We start from the raw sequence: 25,929 nt of genomic DNA on the forward strand, positions 1-25,929 counted from the left end.
AAGGCCAGAGAAAATCCAGTGGTAGTTTTGAGAAGACAAGTCGAGTTGGGGCAAAGGGGGAGATGTCATTTTGACAGGAGGAACATTTTCAATTCCATGAAGAAGATAAGGGATTGGAACATGGTGTATGCTGATACTGAAATTAAAATTGTGAGCTTTGGTTGGGGATCCTGGGTGGCTCAGTTGGTTGAGTGTCCGAATTCGGCTGAGGTCATGATCTTGCGTTCATGGGTTCGAGCCCCACATCAGGCTCTGTGGTGACAGCTTGGGGCCTGGAGCCTCCTTCAGATTCTGGGTCTCACTCTCTCTCTCTCTCTGCCCCTCCCCCACTCATGCTCGTCTCTCTCTGTCTCTCAAAAATAAATAAATGTTAACAAAATGTTAAAAAAAAAATATTGTGAGAACATCGAGAACCATGTTAGGGGAGAAAAGAAGTCCCCAAAATTATAAAAGGATATGGAAAAATGTATACTGATGCACTTTAATTGCCATGATTTTTATTTTTTCATGGTTGCTTTAGGATAAACTTTCTGACACAGGGAAGTGATAGGGGCTTAACCCTGAGGACCAAAATAAATCCTTCTTTCAGATGCATTTATGGGGAACAAATAAACCAGTGTATATGTGAACAGAAAGTAATAGTGTTACATTTTCCCCATTTTTAATTCCATGCAGCAGTAAGAACACAGAATAAAATGAAGATAGGTGTGATTAGAAGAGAAAGGTCAAGAGTGTAAGTTTCTTTGAGGATGTATCATCCAACAAATACCCTTGCATCTGGCCATTAGTGATGCACTTGGGAAGCTTTGCCTCCACCTTCCTTAGTCACAACAAAGGATGGACATGAGCAGAAGGAGCTATATTTAAAAAAAATCCAGCATACATCACAACATGAAGAGTAATTTAGTCTATTTTCTAATTATGTATCAGTTTTTAAAATGTAAGCATGACTTAGAACGTAAGCTAGTATCACCTGAATTGTCTGATTATGCTAACATGCAGCTTAAAATAATGATAGTAATAATATATTTGTAAGTTCAAGTAAACATCATTAAAAGAAGCACAAAGTAAGTGTCAAAGAAGCAGGATAACGGGCACCGTAACTGGGCCACAGGTCCTAATGTTAACAGAGAATGAAGGTTCTTTTATTTTTTTTTCTGGAATAGAATTTCAAGCAGATTAATACTGAAAAAGGTCCTTTAGCTCAGCATCATTACTTCTGGAGGTCTTTCTTACCAGTGCCTGATGGAGATGGCAGTTCCTAAACTGTCTGCTAACAAGTGTTAATTACTTAGATAATCAAAACAATATACTTGTTGATTTCTCCCCTGCATTTATCATTTAAAATAAAAACAGCTTTAACTTTTTCTGGATGTTGAAAGAAAAAACAAACTCATTGGAAAAATACTGAAAATGAATGCCCATATTATTAATAATTTTCTCTCATGGTGGTATCTCAGGTGATTTTTGCTTTCTTCTGTTTATTTTCCATATTTTTTCCAATGAGTCTATCAGGGAGAAGGTGAGCTACCATAAGGGGAGACCAAATGGCTCATGAGTAAATAGGGTTGGGGAACCGAAGGGGAACAAGTCAAATGGTTCTCTGGTTTTTGTTCTAGCCCATGCATCCCCCTTTTCTTGGGGTTAAGATGAATATTTTCCTTTGCTCGCAAAGAACCCATCTAAAACTAGGGTTACATGCTACACTTATGCTTAGTGTTATTCCATAGAACCAAGAACATAGTAGAAACTCAAGAAATGAAATACCTCATTGATTTTAGTAAATGCCTAATTTTATGAAAATATGAAATAGCATTATCTGGTAAAGATATGGTAAAGTGCATTCTGTGGTGAATTGCAAGTGAGGGAAACATTCCCTCAAGTACTAGCCAGCCTTAGGATAGCCTGTGAGAAAAGATTGGTTTGTATTGTTTTACATCCGAACAGCCATATATGTATGTGCATCTGTGTGTGAATAATATTCATTTAATTAAGGACCACACTTTCCCAACAGACATCAGTGAAAACCTTTCTTTAATTAAGCTTTCATTCTTGCCTCGTGTTAGACACACACACACACACACACACACACACGTAGAAGAATAAGGGGGAAAATTCTGCATTAGGGATACTTCAAAAGTAGGTTAATGCAAATGAACAGGATGCCAAGTACAGTATTAAAATTGACATTTTATTAGCACACTTTGCATGAAGATATTTTCAAAGCTTTGCCATGCATATGAAAATATTCCATTTTAATGCTCATGTTTCCATTATTCAGCAACATGCATTGCTTTCTGTTGTTCCCCAATGCACGTTGTAATTCTGCTCAAAAAGTTTCACTGGTCTGGGATTTCACTTAATCTTTTGCGGTTGACCTGATCATTTCATTTCAACCAGAAAAGTAATTCAGTGGAAATGAGTAAGAATAAATAGAAATATAGACTCTATATCTTTGAAATTTAAAAAAGTCATAAAATTAATTATTTATTTTAGGAGCTTTTTTGCCATACTCAAGTCCATATTTTCATCTATGAAATTAAATTTTATATATAAACATGAAATATATTTATGTTCACAGAAAAGGAAAATTTAAAAAGCATCATTCATCTATTTACTCATCCAGCTACTCAGTTTACATAGACATTTGCCTTGATTCATTTTCCTTTTTTTTTACAATATTTATAATTTTCACGTATTTAAAATTAGACAAAACAAAAACCTATTATTGCTATAAAAAATGTTTTTTAGGGGCGCCTGGGTGGCGCAGTCGGTTAAGCGTCCGACTTCAGCCAGGTCACGATCTCGCAGTCCGTGAGTTCGAGCCCCACGTCGGGCTCTGGGCTGATGGCTCAGAGCCTGGAGCCTGTTTCCGATTCTGTGTTTCCCTCTCTCTCTGCCCCTCCCCCGTTCATGCTCTGTCTCTCTCTGTCCCAAAAATAAAATAAATTAAAAAAAAAAAGTTAAAAAAAATTTAAAAAAATGTTCTTTTGAATAAAATACACATGGGACACCTTAGTTTTTCTTGGTCAGTATTCATCTCTACTGTCTAACTTCTCCAGAGGTAACCATATTTTAAGACCAGAGTACAAGAAGTCACATATTTTCTACTGAAATTATATGAATGGTTTTGCAGATTATTTTTATACATCTTGGAGGTTTCCCCATGTCAGGCTTAACTCATTCTTTATAACCGAAGAAGAATGTTTCACAGTTATGTGACACAGAAACTTTATTAAATGATTTCCCTATAGGTAGATAGTTAGGATTGTCCAAATGTTACACCATTACAAACAATGCTTCAGTTATAATCCATGATAATGCCTCATTGTACACATCAGCATTTGTCTGGGATAGACACTAAGAAGCCAAACTGATAGTCATAGGGTACAGGCATCATTAATTTTAATAGATACTGTGAAATTGCCCTCCAAATGTCAGTACCAATTTTCTTTTCCACTGGCAGAGTATAAGAATTCATAGGCCCCCTATCTTTTAGAAGCAATGTGAAGAGAAAATGCTATCCATGTGTTATTTTAATATGCATTTTCTCTGATTTGTAGTGAATTTAGGTTTTCATGTACTGACTGGTTATCTTGTCTTTCTCCATTTTGAGATGCCTTTTGCCTTTGGCTATTTTTTTAAGTTTATTTATTTATTTTGAGTGAGAGAGACAGACAGAGAGATGAGAATGAATGCACAAGCAGGGGAGGGGCAGAGAGACAGGGAGAGAGGATCCCAAGCAGGCTCCCCGCTATCAGCACAGAGCCCAACATGGGGCTCCAACTCACAAACCCTGAGAAAATGACCTGAGCTGAAATCAAGAGTTGGACACTTAACCACCTGAGCCATCCAGGTGCCCTACCTTTGGCCATTTTTATATTGTTTTATTTTCTCATTGATTTGTAGATAATATTTTATAAGTTGTTTTTAATCCTTTTAAAGATTTCATACATGGCAGATATTTGCAATGAGCAATAGTAATTGCAGAGTGTATTATCTTTTATTTTGCTTAAGTTGCTAAAACTTGTTTTTAATTTTATAAGTTTAATGTATGAATCTGGTCTTACATGTTTTCCCCCCTTGTCATATGTTATTTAAGAAAGCCTTCTAGACTTCTTTATCCCAGTGTCAGAATCTGAAGTCAGGTCATTTATAGCTTTTTAGAGAAGCATTTTGATGTGTCATCTATCTAGGATTTATTTCATGAATGGTGTATGATAGAAATTGGTATAAAAATGAACATGTATGTGTGTATGCATGCATAATATATGACAGTTTCTTTGAATTGTCACATACAAATCAAAGTCAAACAACAGTGGAATATTATTAACTCAGTTACTTGGGCAATTAGCAAGAGTTTTATATTACTTTTCCCTGTGCTTTTTAATATTTCCTCTAAAATCAGAATGCTACTTTCTAGCTATATTTGGGCTATCACCAATATATATCCTTCTTGTTTATTAAGGCCAGTTTAGTTCTTTGGTTTGAACTTCAAGAGAAGAAGGATCGACCTAGAGGGCATTATGTTAGATACAGTAAGTCAGACGGAGGAAGACAAATATCATACAATTTCTCTCATATGTGGAAAAAAAACAAAAGAATAAACAAAAAACCAGAATCAGACCTATGAATATGGAGAATGAATGGGTGAAGGGGAGTGGGAACACAGGCCTCCAGCTCTGGAATATGGAATATGTCATGGGAATAAAAGGTACAGCACAGGGAATAACCAGTGGTCCTGTGAGAGCAGCATATGGTGACAGATGGCAACTTTGCTTGTGGTGAGGACAGCATAACATAGAGATTTAGTATCATTATGTTGTACACCTGAAACTAATGGAACATTGTGCGTCAACTATACTTTCAATAAATAAATAAACAAACACCCCCCCCCAACAAACAGACTCTTCCAAATAGTAAGAACACAGCATTTCTTCTTTTTATTTTACTTGTGTCATAGTCATCCCATGGGTGTAGTCAGTATGCAAGTAATGCCTACCGCTCATCCTTATAATGTTCCTTGTGATGCAGTTGGGCCCAGATGAATAACCTGGCTAATTTTACCATCTTTTGATCCTTAATTTAATCACACCAGTAATGTCTCTTTTGCCAAGTAAGGTAAGATATTCACAGGTTCTGGAGATTAGGCTGTGGACAGTCTTTGGGGAGTTCATATCTTGACCTCTTGGTTGTCACTGTTCCAATTCACTTGTCCTCCATTGTAGAGGGGAGTTGTAGGAGCTGGGAGTGTGTGTCCATTGCCTCCAGTTGAGCTTAAGATTGTGCTCTCAGTGGGGGAAATTTCCCAGAAAAAGGTATGTGGCTAAACAGGCGTCATAAAAGATACTTTTAGCATCATTCCTGAAATGAAGGCATTTACATATCAAAATGCATGATAAGTTGAATGAGTTATATTTTGTAAATCAGGTATAACAATGCCTGGGCATAGTAATATATGGATATCTATATATTGTATTTGTTAAATAAACCACAAAAATAGTGCCCACAAGGAAGACATTTTTAAGCAGAGAATTGATTTGTACATATGATATATCCTCTTAACTGAGAGGGCTGATGGATTTTGTCAGTTCCTTTTCTTGGGGCATATTAAACTTTCACTGTTGACTATCAGAAGGAAATACACCTCAGCAGGTTTGTCCAGTGGTGGTCGTGATTGTGTATGGGCTATATATTGTCATGTTTTTATGAGAATACCCACTTAAAATTGAGAATGAAATGTATATACTGAAAAAGTGGCAGTGCTGATTGGTCTGTCTCTATTTATTGAATACTCACGCTGTGCCAGATGTTACAGAGCATCAGTGACTAATGGTCATTTTGCTCTAGGCTTTTGAAGTATAGTAGGGTGAATTTTTTTGAGTATGCAGATACTGACAATACAAAGTGGATTACACTGTGGGTTAACAAAAATGTAAATAAAGATCTCTAAAGGATTATAAATGAGAGTAATCACACATGTACAGATGTCTTACGGTAGGTAATATTTGAAATCAGCTTTTTTTTTATTAAAGTTTATTTATTTTGAGAGAGAGCACGGGGGACTGGTAGAGAGAGAGGAAGAGAGAGATAACTCCAAGCAGGCTTCGTGCCGTCAGTACAGAACCCAGCGCAGGTCTGAAACCCACAAACAGTGAGATCATGACCTGAGCTAAAATCACAAGTTGGACACTTAACCGAGTAAGCCACGCAAGCACCCTTGTAATGAATTTTGAGTACAAACGTAAGAGTTAGAGGCACTCCAAGCAAGGGCTTAATGACACCTAAGAGAGAGAGAGAGAAAACCCAAGGATGTAAAGTCAAACACTTTGGCAGAAATGGAGGGTGTTTCACCTATGATCACAAGTGAGAGAGAGAATGGAAAAGTTCAATGTAGCTTTCAGATCACATCTCCTTGTGAGGGGGTTGTACTTAATTCTGTAGGACGTAATGAATTTTGAAGAGGGAGAGGTGTCATCCAGCCTACTTTTGAGAAAAATTGATTTGGCTGTCATATATTAGATAAATAGAATGGAGGTGAGATCAGAGGGAGGGATAATAGTTAACAGCTCATTACCAAATACCAAATGGCCTTAGTGAGAAATAGTGAAGGTTTGGACTATGAGAGTGGGAAAGAACTTGGAAGGAGGAGGTGGGTGTGAGAAACATTTTGTAAAGCAGAATCCACATGATTTAGCAACTGATTAAGGAGGAAAGGGAGGGGCCCTAATGACTGGTTTCCTGCTTGGATGACTAGGATAATGCGGTATCAGAATAGAAACAGGAAATTGAGGAGATGATATATTCTGGTCTTTAACTGAATGGATTTAAGATGCTAGAAGAATTTTGAGGATGACTGTTTCAAACCAGTATTTGAAAATCAGACTGGAAATTCCAGAAAGAGTAAAAGAAAGAGAAAGAGATTTGGGAGTTTTAGTCTAAAACAATCATAGGATGGGGGAGGGCACCTTGTAGCTCATTTAGTTTTATGCACTCATCGTGTGTTTCCTTGTCCGGTATCTGCCAAATGGTTGTCTAGCCTGTATTTGAACTTTAAGTCCATGACATCCTGAGGCACGCATTTCTGTTTGCATCATTCACTTAGAAATTTCTTCTTTATTCTGAGCTCACCAAAGTTCCTTCCTTCTGAGCCACGTTCTGTATCTTGGGACCCTACCCTAGAGCAATTGCACTTCTTCATTCTTTTTTTTTTTTAATTTTTTTTTCAACGTTTATTTATTTTTGGGACAGAGAGAGACAGAGCATGAACGGGGGAGGGGCAGAGAGAGAGGGAGACACAGAATCGGAAACAGGCTCCAGGCTCTGAGCCATCAGCCCAGAGCCTGACGCGGGGCTCGAACTCACGGACCGCGAGATCGTGACCTGGCTGAAGTCGGACGCTTAACCGACTGCGCCACCCAGGCGCCCCGCACTTCTTCATTCTTACAAAAGCTCTTCTGATATTTTAGGAAAGCTGGAACGTCCTACTCTTCTAGTAATGCTGGGAGTGTAAAGGGGGCTCAGAGGTGATGTAATATCGTTACTCCTTCTTTGGCTCAGTCCCTGCTAGAATTTTCCCAGATACAAATAAACACAGAAAACAAAGGACAGAAGTTGAAGGGGTTCTAAGCTCCATAAATCTAAACTGCAGAATTGAATTTACAACCACCCTGACATGGAATCATTAGGGTCTCCTTGTGGACAGATGCCTGGGGACACTTGTCTACCTCTGTCACCTCTTCCCCTTCTTATGCTCCTGTGTTCTTTTATCAGCTGAACATCTCTAGTTCTTATAGTGATTCATTTGACATACTTCCAGTCACATCACTGTCCTTTGGTCTAACAAGTGGAGAAGAATGAGACTAGCCCCTCCCTTGGTCTAAATATTGTGATGTTTTGTTTGTTCTGATAGCTAAAACCATTTGTATACATCCCCCAGAAGGCTTATAGTCACGTGCTGCCACTGTTGTAGTAGCTGTTAATCTTTTGCAGCTGGCTGTGTAACCAAGTGGAAGCTCTTCTCTTTATTGATGTTACGTTTGGCCCTGTTATAGTTGACCGTTACTTTAATCTGCATGAACTTTCAGATTCCAAATTGGTCCTGTTTATCAGGTTGCCTCCTATATTTCTATTCGGGACATTGTTCGCGGTGTAGAGTGTGAAACAACTAGAATACAGTCCTTTTGCCTAGCAGCGTTATTACAGCTTAATAGTAAGTTGTCAAAGATCTGGGGAGGAATTGGAGGCAACTTCATGGAAATGGTATAGATGTAAAAAGTGCTTTTAAAATAAGATGACACTGATGTTTTAACTTGAATTTATTTACATATATAGCTATAGATATATAATAATGCTATTTTTAGTGTTATTTTTTTAGGGGCACTAACTAGCTGGCTCAGTGGAGCATGCGACTCTTGATCTGGGGGTTGTGAGTTTGAGCCCCATGTTGGATGTAAGGTGTAGAGTTTACTTAAAAAAATAACACTGGGGCACCTGGGTGGCTCAGTTGGTTGAGTGTCTAACTTCAGCTCAGGTCATGATCTCAGGGTTCGTGGGTTCGAGCCCATGTTGGTCTCTGTGCTGACAGCTCAGAGTCTGGAGCTTGCTTCAGATTCTGTGTCTCCCTCTCTACCTCTCCCCTGCTCACACTCTGTCACTTAAATACACATTTAAAAAAATTAAAAAAGAAAAAAAAACACTGTTTTCGGTGTTGGGAGCTTGGGCTCTTCTAAATGTCCATTGACTGCTGAATGGATAAAAAAGATGTGGTATATATATGTCTATGTAGATATATGTATATATTTTTATATATATGTGTATGTAATACATATGTATACACACACAATGGAATATTACTCAGCCATCAAAAAGAATGACATCTTGCCATTTGCAATGACATGGATGTAGCTAAAGTGTATTATGTTCAGCAAAATAAGTCAGAGCAATTCAAAACCATATGATTTCACTCACATGCAGAAAATTAAAAACAAAACAGATGAACATAGGGGAAGGATGAAAAGAGAAGCAAACCATATGAGATTCATTCATTCATATTTAGAGAGTAGGGGAGGGGCAGAGAGAGAGGGAGAGAGAGAATCCTAAGTAGGCTACTTGGTGTTAGCTTGGAGCCCGACACGGTGCTTGAGCTAATGAACCACGAGATCATGGCCTGAGCTTAAATCAAGAGTGGAATGCTTAAGAGACTGAGCCATGCAGGCGACCTGAGAGATTCTTAACCATAGAGAACAAACTGAGGGTTGGTGGAGGCAGGTGAGTGGGGGATGAGCTAAATGGGTGATGGATATTAAGGAGGGTCTTGTGATGAGCACTGGGTGTTGTATGTAAGTGATGAATCACTAAATTCTACTCCTGAAACCAATATAGCCCTGTATGCTAACTAATTAGAGTTTAAATAAAACCTTGAGACAAACAAAAAGAGCTTGGGCTCTTGAGGCAGCAGATCTGAGTTCAAATCCTGTTCTGTACAATCTATTTCTCCTGTCCAAATCTATTTCCTTAGGTATCAAAGAAGGATATTAATTTCTGCTTCCTAGGATATTGTGAGAGTTGAGGAGATAATATACATCAAACAGTACCTTGTTTGGTACATAAGTGCTTGGTTATTATTTCTCTCTCAAAGTCTGATTGCAGTATAAAACATCACATTTTTATGCTCTTTTAATTCACTTTACTTTGAAAAAAATTATATAATTAAATACCTGGGAAGAAGCTTCTAAGATACATGGTCAGAGTTCTAGTTTTCTTTTTTCCTGAAAATGAATTTTTTCTTGTTCTGCCTTCTTCCTGTCCTTTATGTAAGCAGCAAAACATTCATTTTAAGGGTGATCAAGGCCAAGGATGCAGTCCAGAAATCTGTGACCATGGTGTCCTTACATCTGTGCTGTTATGAAAGCAAATCTACCATCATCTGTGACCCTCAAGATCCATCCCATTTATAATGAGTATTTCATTACCTATTTGTTCTGGCTCACCCTGTGTAAAGGATGTTCAGGAGATGGTTCGCACTTTCCTATTTTAGTGACTTTCTCCCTCCCTACCACTGTATGCTTTAGTTCTGTTTTCTTGTCAGCTGTATTTAATGTGATATTAAACCTATCCCTTAAGGTTTTAATTTTTTTAAGTTTTTATTTAAATTTCAGGTAGTTAACCTACAATGTAATATTAGTTTCAGGGGTACAATATAGTGACTCAACACTTCCATACAATACCTGGTACTCATCACAAGTGCACTCCTTATATTTTTCATTTTCTGAAGGTTCTAAGAATTGCTGTTTTTCTCTTTCTTTTAAGGTTTATTTATTTATCTTGAGAGGAAAAGTGCGCACAAGCAGGGAAGGGGGAGAGAGAGAGGGAGAGAGAGAGAATCCCAAGTAGGCTCTGCACTGTCAGTGTGGAGCCCAACACATGGCTCGATATTACAAACTGTGAGATCATAACCTGCACTGAAACCAAGAGTCAGATGCTTAACTGACTGAGCCATCTAGGTGTTCCAGAACTCTTTTGTTTCAAATTGGTTAGGTTATTATTATATACAGGTATAGAAATATCTCTCTATACTTAATGCTTATCTTTTATTTCTTTGTTTTAAAAGTGCCAGTTGATAATTCTAGATCTGTATTTACACTATAGACAGTAGAGAGAGAGAGAGAGAGAGAGAGTTGCTTTATGTTCTAATGATTATTGCTCAAGGTCCCTTATTTCCTTTCATGCTTAGTTGCTGTTTGTTTGTTTGTTTGTTTGTTTGTTTCAATGAGCTGATCATTTTCCTTGGAATATTATTTTTGGGGATTCTCTGGGGCTTAGAATGAAGGGAGAACTCTTCTAGAAAGGGTTTCCATTTGCCTTGTCAAAGAGTGCCTAAGGTGTGATACTCTGGAGTCACTATAAATTAAATGAAATTCATAGCTTGAGGTTTTGGAGGGGGGACTCAGTAATACTGTATTATAAATCTACCTGAAGAATGTGTAAGGATTTGGGGAAGGTCACGTTTGTTTATGTTTCATAATTTTCTTGAGGGTGGAGCCCTTAGCTCTTCTTGATGAGGGTTCTCTGCAGTGTGGTATTTGACTGAGCCCCCTCTTCCCACTCTTTCAGTCTTTCACCAAAGTAAACCTAGGCTATGGCAACTGGGATGACTAGGTCCAATAAATGCCCTTAGGGAAATATCTTCAGTGTTCCACTTAATTCTTCAAGTTCCCATTTTACTTACATTCTGGCCTAGGACTCTTATGAAGTATTTCATTTTGACAGAAAAAAACCCCACAGTATTTTTATTTATTTTTATTGTTAAGGTTGGTCCACATAACCTAGATTGCCATACTACTAGAAACAGAACTTCCCCATTGTTTTTTTAATGGGAGTTTTCTCAGCCAGATTTTCTATTTAACATTTAATATTTCTTGGACATAATTCTCACCTCTGACCTTACTTTCTTGCTACTGGCAGCTTTATTTATAATCTCCATTTCACCTTTATTTTCTCCTTTGAATAATTTATATCAACATCAAATACCTTGAAGTAGTTACTCTCATTAATGTGATACATATTTTCCAAAAAAAAAAAATCGTTAAAAATCCTCCAGATGATATAGTTGTGTGTTTGAAGAATGGATGCATGACTTTGGAGAAAGAGTCAGGACTTGGCAAATGGGTGAAATAAAAACATGTAGTGAGAAATTCATGGATAGAAAGAGATCATTGTTGAGATGATTGACCAGACCATTTAGGTTGTCAGAGAATTAAACTAAGCTAGGAAGGGGTTATGGGATATAAGTTGATTAAAGGAGGTAAGACAGGCTGGAATGATGAAGGAACTACAAGTACGAGAGCCATGTTAATCTTGGGTAATTCTATCCTGTATTCAGATATTTAAAAAATCAATTGATGAACATTTGACTATGGACCACATAAATCAGGGCTGGTTGGTAGTCTTCTCTTTTCTTATAACTAACTATCAGATATTATCTATAACAAAGGATCTTTTGACCTCAAAAGAATATTCTTGGTACATTCACTCATCAAAGCAATACCTAGAAACAATAGAAAATCAGAAAGTTATTATATAGGACATCTGATACTTGATGATTGTTTTTCATCTGGAGATAACAGGGAGACTCAGAAAGCATAAATTTCATCATGTTATTTTTATATCACATTTTCCCTGCTATTCTTTCTCACTTGGAACAATTTAATGTACTACACTTGAAAGAGGGTATAATATGTGATTATATTTTGGATTGTAATGTGTGTGTGTGTGTGTGTGTGTGTGTGTGTGTGTGTTGGTATAAACATATATATGTAAAATTTTTTACCTCTGAATTTCTAAGTTGTTTTAAATGTTTAAAGTTGCTTGGCCACCATTCATCATTTATGGAGCTACTCCTCTGCCTCTGGCATTATATTGTTTTTGCATATATTTTCCCATTGAATGCTCCGAAAATCCTGTGAGTTGGAAATTTTATTGCTATCTAGTAGGTGAAACTGAGACTCAGAAAATTACTAACACTTAACTTTATTGTTTATGAAGGTCTTTCACCTATATTTAAAGTATATTTTAACTGTGATTCTCATATCAAGCCTATGAGTTAGATCAGATTTAGAAAACCTTTACTGACCAATAGTAATTGTATCTAATAATATATATATCTTATGTGTAATGCCATGAGAGGGACCCAAGGGATGGGAACAATGTATGAAAAGTTCCTGGAAGAATGTAACAAGTAGACTGTATAGTTATAAATGGCATTCTCTGTTCCAACTATTTATTTAGTTTTGTCAGGTACATTTTTTAGAGATACTTTTTTTTCATGTGTTCCAGTGATTAAAGCCAGGAAGTATTTGTGGCATAAAGCTGCAACCCCAAAATATTAATGATCTCTTTCTTTTTGGGTGTCAGAAAAATCTCGTTTGTAAATTTGGGTGTGATGATCAAAGTGAAAAGGAGTGTGTGAGGTAAATTTATGCTAATTGGCTAGAATTCTTTTTGCTTCTTTCATTTCAGATTCTTGCTGTAGGTAAGAAAGGATTTCATGGGGCCATAGAATCAGAGGGGGGGAAAACATATCTATGATATGGTGAGCTATTAATACTTCCAAAATTAAGAAGCCATATTTAGTATAGTACAACTCTGGAATTTTTTTTTAAATGTATATAATAAGTTAGAGTTTAAATAATGGACTCAAGGTCAGGCAGCTTATAAATGGTGGCAGTTGGATTTAAACCTCATCTGTTTCCCCTTAGAACCATGCTCTAAACCCTTCAACACTTCCAACAGGAGATAGGGGTTTCCATGATTCAGTTTTTTAAATTGGCCAATTGTGGGATCATGCTACAACTGTAAGTTTTTAGATTCACTTAAATGATTCTTAGCCATATAAGTCTTAGGTCACAGATGAAGAAGATTATTTAGGAAATAATTACAGGAGTTAAAATTAAGGTAATAAGCCCATAGTAATTATAGCTCACATATTTCAGTCTTTTATATTTTTTTCTTTTTGTGCATAAACACAGATTCACTATTTTTAACTTTTTATACGTGTCAAATTAAATTTTGCAATGCTGATTTTCTTGTCATTGGGTTTATAGTATTTGGTTGAATTAAGGATTATTTTTATTTGAGTTTACCAAGCAAAGCAATTAAATCAAAGTCCAAAAGCTTATGTTTTGTTTTCCATAGCTTTTGACCATGACTAGCACATAGTAGTTTCTCAGTAAATATTTATTGAGTGAATGTGTGGGACAAGTATACATTTATTATTAATATTGGTTTGTCCATTAAACGTTTTTTCAGCTACTACACCAAAGAGAAATATTTCCTTTGTGAAAAAATGCTCAAATTCTGATACATATTTTTAATACAGTATCTTTCTAAAGCTTCTGAGTGTTTAAGGGTGTTATTGAATATATGTCATTAATGCTTACTGGAAAATCTCTTAAGTCTTAAGACATTGATACATACTATCCCATAAAATGTATTTTCCCAACTGATGATGATTAAAATAAATGAGTCACATGAGAAAATACACTGTCTCCTAAACCTAGCCAACTACAGCTGAGTGCTCTTTAGAAGTTAACTACTTGTTGACTGATTTCGAATGGCCTAAGATGGAGTAACGGGGAAGGCTAGAATCTAGCTCTGTGAGACCTTCATCCTCCAGAAGCTAGCTCAGGCATATTCTCATGTTCGCAGCAGAGGTGTAACAGAGGAAGAAGAGATGTGTAAGTACTGATTCAAGCCCCTGCTTCATGACTCATAACATCCCATTGGCCCAAGCAAGTCGCGTCCTGGACTGAGAGTGAAGGTTACATACGAAAGGGTATGGATATAAGCAGGAGTGAAGAACTGGGGCCATTAATACAACCAATCTACTATATAAGCCTAACTCATTGAATCTATTCTCATAAAGTATGTGTGGCATTTCCACTCTAACCTTCTGAACCATTGCTTAAAGCTGAATCTTAAAAGACAAACATAAACACACACACGTGCACATGGGCGCACATACACACATAACTTTGTTCATTTTCTGCTTACCTTATACTTTTTGCTAATGCACTTCATTAGCTAAAATATTTCTGTAGAGACTAGCACAAGAATAGCAGGCTTTTAATAGAAATATCACATGGTATGAACTTGGGGTTCAGTATACAAGACAAATATTATCCACATGGCATTTATCAAATAAAATTTGTGTGTGGACATTTTATTTACAAGCACACATTGTAAGGAAAGACTTATTTTAAAAATAAAAATGAGCTGATCATTCTACAAACATTCCAGCAGCCTATTATAATGAAATTGTGTGTTAAGTGTCATTCTTAAAGCAAGGGAGATGGCATTTGCATATCAGTATAATTGCTTTGGATTAAACACTGAAAGATGAGAGCCAAGAGAGCTTATTAGCCTGAAATGAGGGCAAGTGATAAAAAAGTGATATTATGTCAACATAGCATCTGGATATCTGTTGCTATTTCCATTGAAATCCTAAATTGCAATGTTTCTTAAAATTAGCATTGAATGCCAGTCTTGAAATATAATAAAAAATTAAAATGTTAATGCATAAATTGTGCTTGATAAATACAATTTGATTTGAAAGCCAAGCTAGAGTTTTCTCTACTTTGTTAATATTTATTTGTTCTTAATGTACTAGACTATAAGCTGTTGAAAGGCATTGTGTCTCAGTTACTCCTGTGTCTTCAGGGCTTTGATATAATCTGTCCTGTAATAGGTGCTCAATTAATATGTGTGAATGAATGAATGCAAGGTTTGGTGACCCCTTCACAGTCACTGTTAAGTCTTTTAGAGGAATAGTTGGAGACTGCTGGTTTTGATTGGTCTTCTCCCTCTTTGCCTCAGGGAATCTTCAGTCATTAAATAGGTAAAGCCTACAGTCACCTGCGAAGGCTTTGTGACTTGGGGCAGGTGTGAGGCAACTTCTTTTGTAATTCAGGTGGCATCCTGTTGGGATGCTTGCTTTGGAGCTTATATTAGAAACCACCCTTGGTTTGCTGTGTCCACAGCCTCAGAAACCGATCTCACACCTTTTCTGTAATTCAATGATAATGCATAACCCTTATTTGCATCAGAGAATGAGCAACGCTTCCAGGTGTCCCTTGAACTCATCATCGTTACTTCCTGTTTGCCAGACTGCCTGTTTTGTTAGATCGTCCAAAACATTTTCTTTAAACTTGGTGAGACTGACCCCTCCGTTTCAGTTATTCTGAGGAATTTATTCTGTGGAATGTCTAAACAGCTTACAAATACTATCTTCTTTAATCCTTATAACAGCTGTGTAAAAAAGTTTCCATTAAATATCTCCATTTTGCAGATGAAGAAATGGAGGCCCAGAGAAGTTAAGTGACTTAGCCATGGCCCAGCAAGTGGCAGAGCCACGTTTTACAATTATACAGTTTGGCCCCAGAGGGTTGTTCTCGTGACCACTGTGCTGTGAGTGCATAGGTGAAGGCTTCCCTAAGGCTTCTGAAAATGAAGTATTTTGTATGCCACATCTCTTCTGTGGTGGTTGTTTTAAATTCTTAATTGTGGTACAAAAAAAAACAACAACTCAAAACATGAAATTTACCACCTTAAACATTTTTAAGTATACAGTTCAGTAGTACTAGATGTGTTCATGTTGTCGTACATCAAATCTCTGGAACTTTTGCATCTTGCAAAACTCAAAACTTTCTCGTTGAATAGTAATTCCCCATTTTCTCCCACATCTCCTTTTAATTCCTGTCATCCCAAAGACAGCCCCCCCCCCATTCTACTAAAACTCCATCATACTACTATCACATGATATAATAACAGCTAAACAGAGACAGGACATTGTTTTATTTGCATAGATAACTTTATGCCCAGAATTCAAAATTTTTAAGAAATACATATACACAAGAAATGGGGTGAGTTGAAATAAAAAGATTTGTACTGATATGTCTTTTTCTTGTTCTTCAGTTTGGCCTTAGAATTTTGCAAAAGGAAACTTTTCTGTTATAGTTCATCAGACTGACCTACAACTGAATCATAACTTCAGGAATATTTTCTTGGTTCAAAGCCAAGAAAGCAAAAAAAACTGTATTTAATTTTCTCATTTCTTATATATAAATATCATTTTAACCTCTGCTCAAAGAGAAATTACATTTAAATACCGAAAAAGTGCTATTATTATATATAGCCTATATTTTATAATAATAATTGTCATTTAGTACTCTTTGATGTTTTAAAAAGACAGTTGTGACATTCAACATAGAGAATATAAATATGTATTACATATATTTATGATTTTATATATAACAGATTTTTAATCAATTAAATAAAATAATGCTATAAAATGCATGCAGCATTATAAATCTATGTTTGAAAAACTAAACAAAAATCTGAAAAGGATACTTATATCAATGTACATTTTCAATTCTTATTTTTCTTTATATTTACTACCATATTTGATCCACAAATAATCTTGTGCAATAGTTTGAAGGGGCTGTCCTAACGGATGACATAGAAATAGATTCAGATTCCAGAGCGACAGTGCTTAGGCTAAGCATTACAGGATGAGCACAGAAGGGAAAGGAGTTCCTGGCTCAAGGTCTCCACCACAACATGGAAGTGAGGAACAACTCGGATATCAGGAGCACCTGTACTTTAAGTACAGAGGAAGCCACAGATGTGAATGGGGAAATGGGGAGAAATGGGAGGAAATGGGGAGGAGAGGCCAAACCCAGGTCAAAAAAGACCTCATATAGCCAAACAAAATAGTTTGAATTTGATTCCACATAGTATGCACGTGCACTGAAGGGTATTTAGCAATGCACTGTGACACATGTTAAAATGTTACAGATGAAATATTTTATCAAAAATCTATTTGCTAGTGTCAGGACTCATTCTCAACTTTTTCCTCCTGTTTCCTTAGGCGGGGTGGTTGGTCGCTCAGCTGTTAAAAGGAAGTCTGAGGATCTCTCTAAGAATCCCTCCAAGCCCACAAGTTGGTGTAGAAGTAGTTAGGGATAAGGGTATACAGAGGAATTTTCTGCTTCCTAAAGTACTTAAAACTACCTGGTAATTAATTCCATTGCTTTGTGAATTATTTTAACAACAAACAGTAAAGGGACTGGTAGGCTCAGGGAAATGATGAATGCCATCACGTTTGGACATGTTAAATGAAAGATGTTTACCAGTCACCCAAGGGTATGTCTCAAATAGCAAATATTACAATTAAAAAAAGTCTTTTAACAAAAATAACTATTTAAGAAATATATTTTTTATGATGTTTTCAATAGCTCATTTTTTTCAAGCAATCTCAAATTCCAAAAACTCAGGAAGATGACATTTTGAGTAATACAAAACTTTTAGTTACATATAATTATTTTATTTATTTTTTAAGACTATTTACGTTGAGAGAGAGAGAGAGGCAGGGGAGGGGCAAAGAGAGAGGGAGAAAGAGAATTCCAAGCAGACTGCACTGTTAGTGCAGAGCCCAACAGGGGGCTCAGTCTCATGGACCATGAGATCTTGACCTGAGCTGAATTCAAGAGTTGGATGCTTAATCGACTGAGCCACCCAGGCGCCCTGCATCTAAGTATTTTTAAAGTATTATCCACATTTATGAATTCATCCAAATTTGGCAATGAGGGGATTTCAATGTAGTCATTTACCTTCTTGCCTTACAATGTTATCATAAAATATATTGTTTAGGAGCTGCAGAAATCACTTTTAATTAGCAGCTATTTTTAAGGTAATTTCATATCACAGTCATCTATTCTTTTCCCTATAATTACCTGTTGTAATTTGTTTCACAGTTCATCTAAACTTAGCATTTTTCATTCATGTGTCCATTCTAAGTCAAGAAACTTTTACTTTTTCTCTCTAGTGGTTATTGTCTGATGGGGACAAAATAATTGAGACAGACTAGAGGAGGAAGATGGAATAGGGGAGCAAGAGACAGACAGCAGGTGCATTTGTATATTATGAAGTGTTTGTAAAATAATAAGCACCACATGAATAATGCATTGGACGAATATTGTCTGGCAAATGATATTGAGTCATATATCCCAATCATCCCTCAATTACTGAGGAACGAATTACAAGTGCCTAATGCATCCAGTTTTATCAGAGAGAGAATTCACCATGTGGGCCATCTAGGTAGAGTAAAAGGGTTACTCTTTATTTAATAGAGGATTAAAATCTCTATATCTGGATCTGGATCTATATGTCTATAACTGTACCTATATCTATATAACTTGAAAACCTAAGAGAGGTGTGTGGGTGTGGGTGTGTGCGTGGGTGCATTTAAAAGTCTAGGGTGGTTCTTTGTGAGGAATTAAATTCATATGGTGTATTTGCTCTTGCTTCCAAGGTCGGCTTTTATGTAATGCAACAAAACTATTATTTGCACTAATATTATTACTGTAGTTCATTTTCAGCTTAAGTACTTATGTTTCTTTCTTTCAAATATTTAACATTTGTATTCATTAAAATTAATTTAAATTTCAGTATTTAATATATCTTATATTAACCTTGACAATAAACTTAAGAAGGGAATATTCCTATTCCCATTTTACAGATAAGGAACTGGAGAGCCACTTAAGAAACAGGTTTAAGGTTAGTTAATTGCAGAGATGGGATACTGACCTCATGGTGGCTAATATCAAAGTCCATTCATTTTGTTTTTCATTAAATCACTCCACTGTCTTTATTTAAAAAGCACAGGGTTGGGCTTCTGTATGGTTTGTTTACCTAGCAGTGTAAAATACTGAGACATCAAAGACAAAGATGAAGTAAAAAGTCAGAAACCCTTTGCTTCAATGTTGTTTTGTTTTGTTTAAAAGAGAGAGGGAAATGTAATGCAAGATCTAGGATTTTGGAGTGGTTGGTGTGCCTTTCTTCATTTTACCTGTTGACTGATTTGCTGTCTGCTCGCTAGATGGATGTGGCTGAGCTGTTGGGGCGGCCACTGTTGTCAGAGGCACCGGGTGTGGCAGAATTCTCAGCTGTACCTGCTGCTGGGGCTGCAGCTCGTAAGGCAGAGGACAGCTGCAGTGTGTGCTGAGAGCCGCTCTGCTCAGGTCTTCTCTGGCTCTCCACACAGCCAAGTGGAGACAACACAGCTGCCTGCAGGGGCTGCAGCAAACTTTGTGCTCCAGCAAGGTTAAGGACAACAGCTTGCTGAGCAGATAAGGCTGTTCTCTGACTGGTTGACCCTTGTGCACTTGAACCCTGTGATACTGGCTGCTGAGGATGAGGAGCTGTGGGCTGCTGACTGGAAGCTGTAGGTTGTTGAAGTTGTTGTTGTGGAATCAGCTGATAGAGCCACTGCTGCTGAGGCTGTTGCTGTGTGTTCAGTTGCTGGGTGTTCAAAAGGTATGAACCTTGTGGAAGCTGGAACATGCTTACTGGCCTGATACTTGGGGCATCTTTAAAAAAAAACTGAGCACCTGCTTGAGAAGGAGGCTGCAGTGCCGTGGGCCCTACATTTGGTGGCCAAGATCCTGAGGGCAGGTTACTGGGCTTGATTCCCGCAGGAGCTGTGGCCCCAGTGGTAGAGCCCTGCCCAAGGCTGGAATCCCTTGCCCAAGCCTGGACTCCACTGACAGGGCCCACCACTTGGATGATGTTGGGGCCAGCAGAACTGTCTGTGGACTGGGTGGCCAAGCTTCTTTGTGATGAGCCGGTAGTGGATATGGTGGTTTTAGGAAGTATCCTAACTTGAGTCACTTTCGCAGAAGATTTCTGGGACTTGGCCGTGACCTGGGTGGCCAGGCTTCTTTGTGATGAGCTGGTAGTGGATACGGTGGTTTTAGGAAGTATCCTAACTTGAGTCACTTTTGCAGAAGATTTCTGGGACTTGGCCGTGACCTGGGTGGCCAGGCTTCTTTGTGGTGAGCCGGTAGTGGATATGGTGGTTTTAGGAAGTATCCTAACTTGAGTCACTTTCGCAGAAGATTTCTGGGACTTGGCCGTGACCTGGGTGGCCAGGCTTCTTTGTGGTGAGCCGGTAGTGGATATGGTGGTTTTAGGAAGTATCCTAACTTGAGTCACTTTCGCAGAAGATTTCTGGGACTTGGCCGTGACCTGGGTGGCCAGGCTTCTTTGTGGTGAGCCGGTAGTGGATATGGTGGTTTTAGGAAGTATCCTAACTTGAGTCACTTTCGCAGAAGATTTCTGGGACTTGGCCGTGACCTGGGTGGCCAGGCTTCTTTGTGATGAGCCGGTAGTGGATATGGTGGTTTTAGGAAGTATCCTAACTTGAGTCACTTTCGCAGGAGATTTCTGGACTTGGCCGTGACCTGGGTGGCCAGGCTTCTTTGTGATGAGCCGGTAGTGGATACGGTGGTTTTAGGAAGTATACTAACTTGAGTCACTTTCGCAGGAGATTTCTGGGACTTGGCCGTGACCTGGGTGGCCAGGCTTCTTTGTGATGAGCCGGTAGTGGATATGGTGGTTTTAGGAAGTATCCTAACTTGAGTCACTTTCGCAGAAGATTTCTGGGACTTGGTCGTGACCTGGGTGGCCAGGCTTCTTTGTGATGAGCCGGTAGTGGATACGGTGGTTTTAGGAAGTATCCTAACTTGAGTCACTTTCGCAGGAGATTTCTGGGACTTGGTCGTGACCTGGGTGGCCAGGCTTCTTTGTGATGAGCCGGTAGTGGATATGGTGGTTTTAGGAAGTATCCTAACTTGAGTCACTTTTGCAGAAGATTTCTGGGACTTGGCCGTGACCTGGGTGGCCAGGCTTCTTTGTGATGAGCCGGTAGTGGATACGGTGGTTTTAGGAAGTATCCTAACTTGAGTCACTTTCGCAGGAGATTTCTGGGACTTGGCCGTGACCTGGGTGGCCAGGCTTCTTTGTGATGAGCCGGTAGTGGATATGGTGGTTTTAGGAAGTATCCTAACTTGAGTCACTTGTGCAGAAGATTTCTGGGACTTGGCTGTGACCTGGGTGGCCGAGGTTCTCTGTGATGTGCTGGTAGTACACAAAGTAGCTGTAGGAGGCCTGGAAACTTGAATCACTTCCACAGAGGATTTCTGGGAAGTGGCCATGACTGGGGTGGTCAGGGTTTTTTGTGATAAGCTGGTAGTAGATATGGTGGCTTTAGGAAGTATACTAACTGGAGTCACTTCCACAGAAGATTTGCAGGACTTGGCCATGACCTGGGTGGCCAAGGTTCTCTCTGAGGAGCTAGCACTGGACAAAGTAGCTGTAGGAGGCATGTTAACTCGAATCACTTCCACAGAGGATTTCTGGGAATTGACCGTGACTGGGGCAGTCAAGGTTCTTTGTGATGAGCTGGTAGTGGACACAGCGGCTGCAGGAATCACGCTAGCTCGAGTCACTTGCACAGAGGGTTTCTGAGATCTGGCCATGGCCTGGGTGGCCAAGGTTCTTTGTGATAAACTGGTAGTGGACAAAGTGACTGGAGGAAGCATACTAATTTGAATCACTTCTGCAGAAGGTTTCGGAAAGTTGGCTGTGATCGGAGTGGTCAGGGTTCTTTGCGATGAGCTGGTGGTAGTCAGGGTGGCTGCAGGAAGCACGCTAGCTTGTTTCACTTCCACAGAGGATTTCTGGAAATTTGCTGCGACCTGGGTGGCCAGGGTTCTTTGTAGAGAGCTGGTGGTAGACAGAGTGGCCACAGGAAATGTGCTGATTGGATTCACTTCCACAGGGGATTTCTGGGAAGGACTTGGTGGCTTAGAAGCTGGAGCAGGAGATGGAGATTTAAGAAAGCTGCTTCCCTGCCATGGAGTAAAACTGTTACCTGACCAAGTCTTTCCTGAGCTTGAGGGAGGTTTGATGGCTGGAGATGGATGGCTGACTGCCTTCCCCAGGACTGAAGACTGAACACACAGGATATCAGGCTCTTCTGTTTCTTTCCCTGGAGGCAGCTGGCTGAGGCTGGCTGAGCCACTGGAGCTCTGTGACACAGTGACTTCCCTCCCAGCATCACTCTTTGACCTAGGCAGAACACTAGTTGAATGGTCACCTGTGGAGGAGTGCGGAGGGGATGCCTGTCTTTCATATCTGATTTTTTTACGTACCCTTCTTTTACCAGAGATAAGTGGATCATTAAGTGACTGCATGAAGGCTGGCGGGCTTTGAGACTCATCGCCACCTTCATATCCAAATTCAAAATCATCTTTTGCCTCGTGGGCTGGCCAGTCTGTTGGTTGTGACTCATCATATTTGACAAACTTCTCCCATTTAGCATATTTCTGCACGTCCACTTCAGAAGGTACAGCCAAGTCACAGGGTCTCTGTTTCCACGTATCTACATAATTCCCCGGTTTAGAAATTACAAAGTCACAATTCTCACTTGTTGTACTTTCTCTGCTTTTTTTGTAAGAAGGCCATACTCTCAGCTCAGGAGGAGGTGGACGATGAGACAGCTCCTGCTGCCGGTTCAGGGAGGGTGCAGAATACCTCTTGAAGCTCCTTTTCATGGGGCCAGTGTTCATCTTTTGCTTGTTATAGAGCAGCCTGTTTGCAGTGCAGGATACGGATACAGAAGGATCAAGACACAGCGGTTCGGCCGTGGCTAAGATCAGCTGGCTCTCCAGCAAAAACCTGTCTTCCTGGGTCCAGGTCTGGTCATCGCCGGTCATGGACTGCACGTCGCAGGCTAACGTCTGCATCGTTGGCCGCAGGAGAACATGCCTGCTCGCGTAGCCGGGAGGTTCCCGACTGCACTGCCGGTAGTCCCGTACCTGGGCTATGACACACCCAGAGTGAAAAAAGTTAACCTGAGATTTTTCCAGGAGATCCACCAGAGCAGGAGGTAATTGTTCAGCATCCAAGTATTCGAGCAACTCCCCTTCCTCGTAAGGCAGTCGAATGGTCTCCGAATAGGATCCATTTTCGCCCTCGAGCATCAGCGAATAGCCCTCCTTTCCTGGGTATAGGTTGACCACTAAGCAGGGCAACGACTCTCTCCTCAGGAGCTTCTCCAACAAGTTCACGTTGCTTCTTAATTCCTCCGTAGCTTCAGGCTCTTTCCCGCATTCTTCCACATACAGGTCATAAAGTTTTTCATCCAGAGATGCGCCCCCACTCGCTGAGCCTTTCCTTTTAGGAGGCCTCTGCTGGGCACTGGCAATGACATACTCCGCACAGTCCAGAGCTTGTTCTAAAGACTGTTGCATCGTGGGGCAACAGGGGCCCTAAAAAGAAGGGAAACTGCAAGTGCCTTGATGAGCGGGATAAAAATAGTGTCTCTGATACAAATGTATAGGTCTGCCGAATGTCCCAACTCCACACTGGAGCCACCAGCCTAACTTCACAATTAATACCAAGAAACCCGCCAGCAAGAAAACAAATCACAGAATTCTTGGCAGTCTCCCAAAATACCTGTGTCTGTACAGGCCGTAGCCTCTGTACCGGGCCTTACGTCGTGGCCCTTGGCTAGGCTGGAAGTTGACGCAGAGGGGTCAAGCTACATAGCCTCAGCGCGCGTGCGTGCTGCCTCAGTGCGCGTGCGTGCTGCCTCAGTGCGCGTGCGTGCTGCCTCAGTGCGCGTGCGTGCTGCCTCAGGCTGCACCTTCCGCGCCCCCGGTGGTGGGGTGTTAAGTGGTCTGCACTTCCTTTTGTTTGTGCACTTCCTGTTGTGATGCCTGCGCTTCCTCTTGACAAGTAGGGCCCGGAAGCCATGTCGAGTCGATGGCAGTTTTATGGGATAATGACGAAAACCATTTCTAGGAACGTATTTGGTGTCATGCTTTTCCCCATTTTCTTGTCATAAAATAAAGAACAAAGAAAAATTACAAATATAATTATGACCTGTGTGCTTTCCTTTTCCCCATAAAAAGATGTATGTGTGTTCAACCCGCAGCTGCTTTTGAGAATGGATTACAAGGGAAGTCGTACGCTGAGATTGAGACAATAGGATCAGTAACAAGTGACTTTCCATGTAGGAGTTAACAGTTTGCTTGGTGAGGCAAACAAGTAATCAGATAAATAGAATACACCACAGTTTATAGACTTGTGGGCAGAGTGGTAAAGGAGAGGAAGTGCTAAACACGGAGAAGTGAGACCAACTATCTCCAAAGGAAATGATAGTTGAGCTTTCTTAAAGGGTGAATAGAAGTTATCAGACAAATAAAAGGATTCAAGTCCTGGAAATTCTGGAGTTAGGAGAGAAATCTATATTGGAGCTATGGATGAGGATGTTGTCAAAATCTATTTGAATTTATTTTCCAGAGAGTTCCCACCAAGAGTCAGCCATATTTCAAAGTTATTCAAAATACAATTTATCTAATGCTCCAGGAACTTTAGAAAGCAGGCATTTTTACCCTCTTTTTTTCCTATGAAGAACCTGACATTCAAGCAACTTAAGTAATAGGCTGAAGGTTATAAAATGGTAAGCAGTTGAGGCAGGGAACAAATCCAAATCTCTGACTGCAAAGTCTAGCCTCTTTCCACTTCTCTAGGAAACTACCCCTAAAAACAGAGGGGCATCTGGAAACATTGATAGGGAATTTGCTGATAGATGACCAATAGGGTGTCATCTTAAGATGACATGCAAATTTTGTGGGGTTTTTTTTTCGCTAATGTAAAACATTAAATTACTTGTTGTTATGCAAAATTGATCATTCATAAAGACATCCCATTAAAACCAGTCATGGATAAATAAATACCCAAGAATAATGAAGAAATTGTTTAGGAGATTAGTTCGGGGGATGGATGAAACAGGTGATGGGAATTAAAGAGTATGCTGATCAGGATGAGCACTAAATAATGTATAGGATTGTTAAATTGTTATATTGTACACCCGAAAATAATATTACACTGTGTGTTAGCTATACTGGAATTAAAATAAAAACTTAATTTAAAGAATAAGTAATGGCAAGGGATTTGCCTTACCAGATATTAATTTAATATAATTTAATTGTATTAAATTAATAATAATATAATTTAATTATATTAATATATATTATATATATATAAACTTTCAAAAGATACATATAATATATATAATATATATAATATATATTATATATAATATATATTACATTATTATATAATATATAATGATATTATTATATATAATATAATATAATATAATATAATATATATAATATATTATATATAATATAATATATTATATATTATATATAATATATAATAATATATAATATATATTAATATATGATAATAATATATATATTATTATAATAATAATATATTTAATTATATTAAATTAATATCTGGGTTTCCTGGTGTATAAATTTCACGGGAGATAAGGTGAACAGTTGGATATTTAAGAAATAACTCCCAAGACATACAGAAGTTTGCCATACAGCAGGAGTGGCATCACATGTCAGCGGAGGAAAGGTAAAGTTTTCACTCAGTGGTGTTCGTAAAAAAGGAACTTGTTTGAAAAAACAAGCTTTTTTCTATCTTACCATTTTTGTAAATGTA

At 38.7% G+C, this 25,929-nt stretch overlaps 2 protein-coding genes across 4 annotated transcripts in view; one reads left to right on the forward strand and one right to left on the reverse strand.

Moving 5' to 3' along the window:
- IL1RAPL1 (interleukin 1 receptor accessory protein like 1) overlaps positions 1-25,929 on the forward strand; it is a 1,343,469-nt gene that overhangs the window by 761,020 nt on the left and 556,520 nt on the right. The window lies entirely within an intron of this gene.
- Positions 18,032-24,042, reverse strand: LOC123383369 (transcription factor SPT20 homolog). Its single transcript, XM_045050817.1, has 3 exons — positions 22,098-24,042; positions 21,655-21,665; positions 18,032-20,143 (listed from the first exon to the last, which is right to left on the reverse strand). The coding sequence occupies exons 1-3, from the start codon at positions 23,652-23,654 to the stop codon at positions 19,435-19,437; spliced, it is 2,277 nt and encodes a 758-aa protein (XP_044906752.1). The 5' UTR covers positions 23,655-24,042; the 3' UTR covers positions 18,032-19,434.

Source organism: Felis catus, chromosome X (assembly GCF_018350175.1).
Source record: "Felis catus isolate Fca126 chromosome X, F.catus_Fca126_mat1.0, whole genome shotgun sequence".
NCBI classification, from domain to species: Eukaryota; Metazoa; Chordata; class Mammalia; order Carnivora; family Felidae; genus Felis; species Felis catus.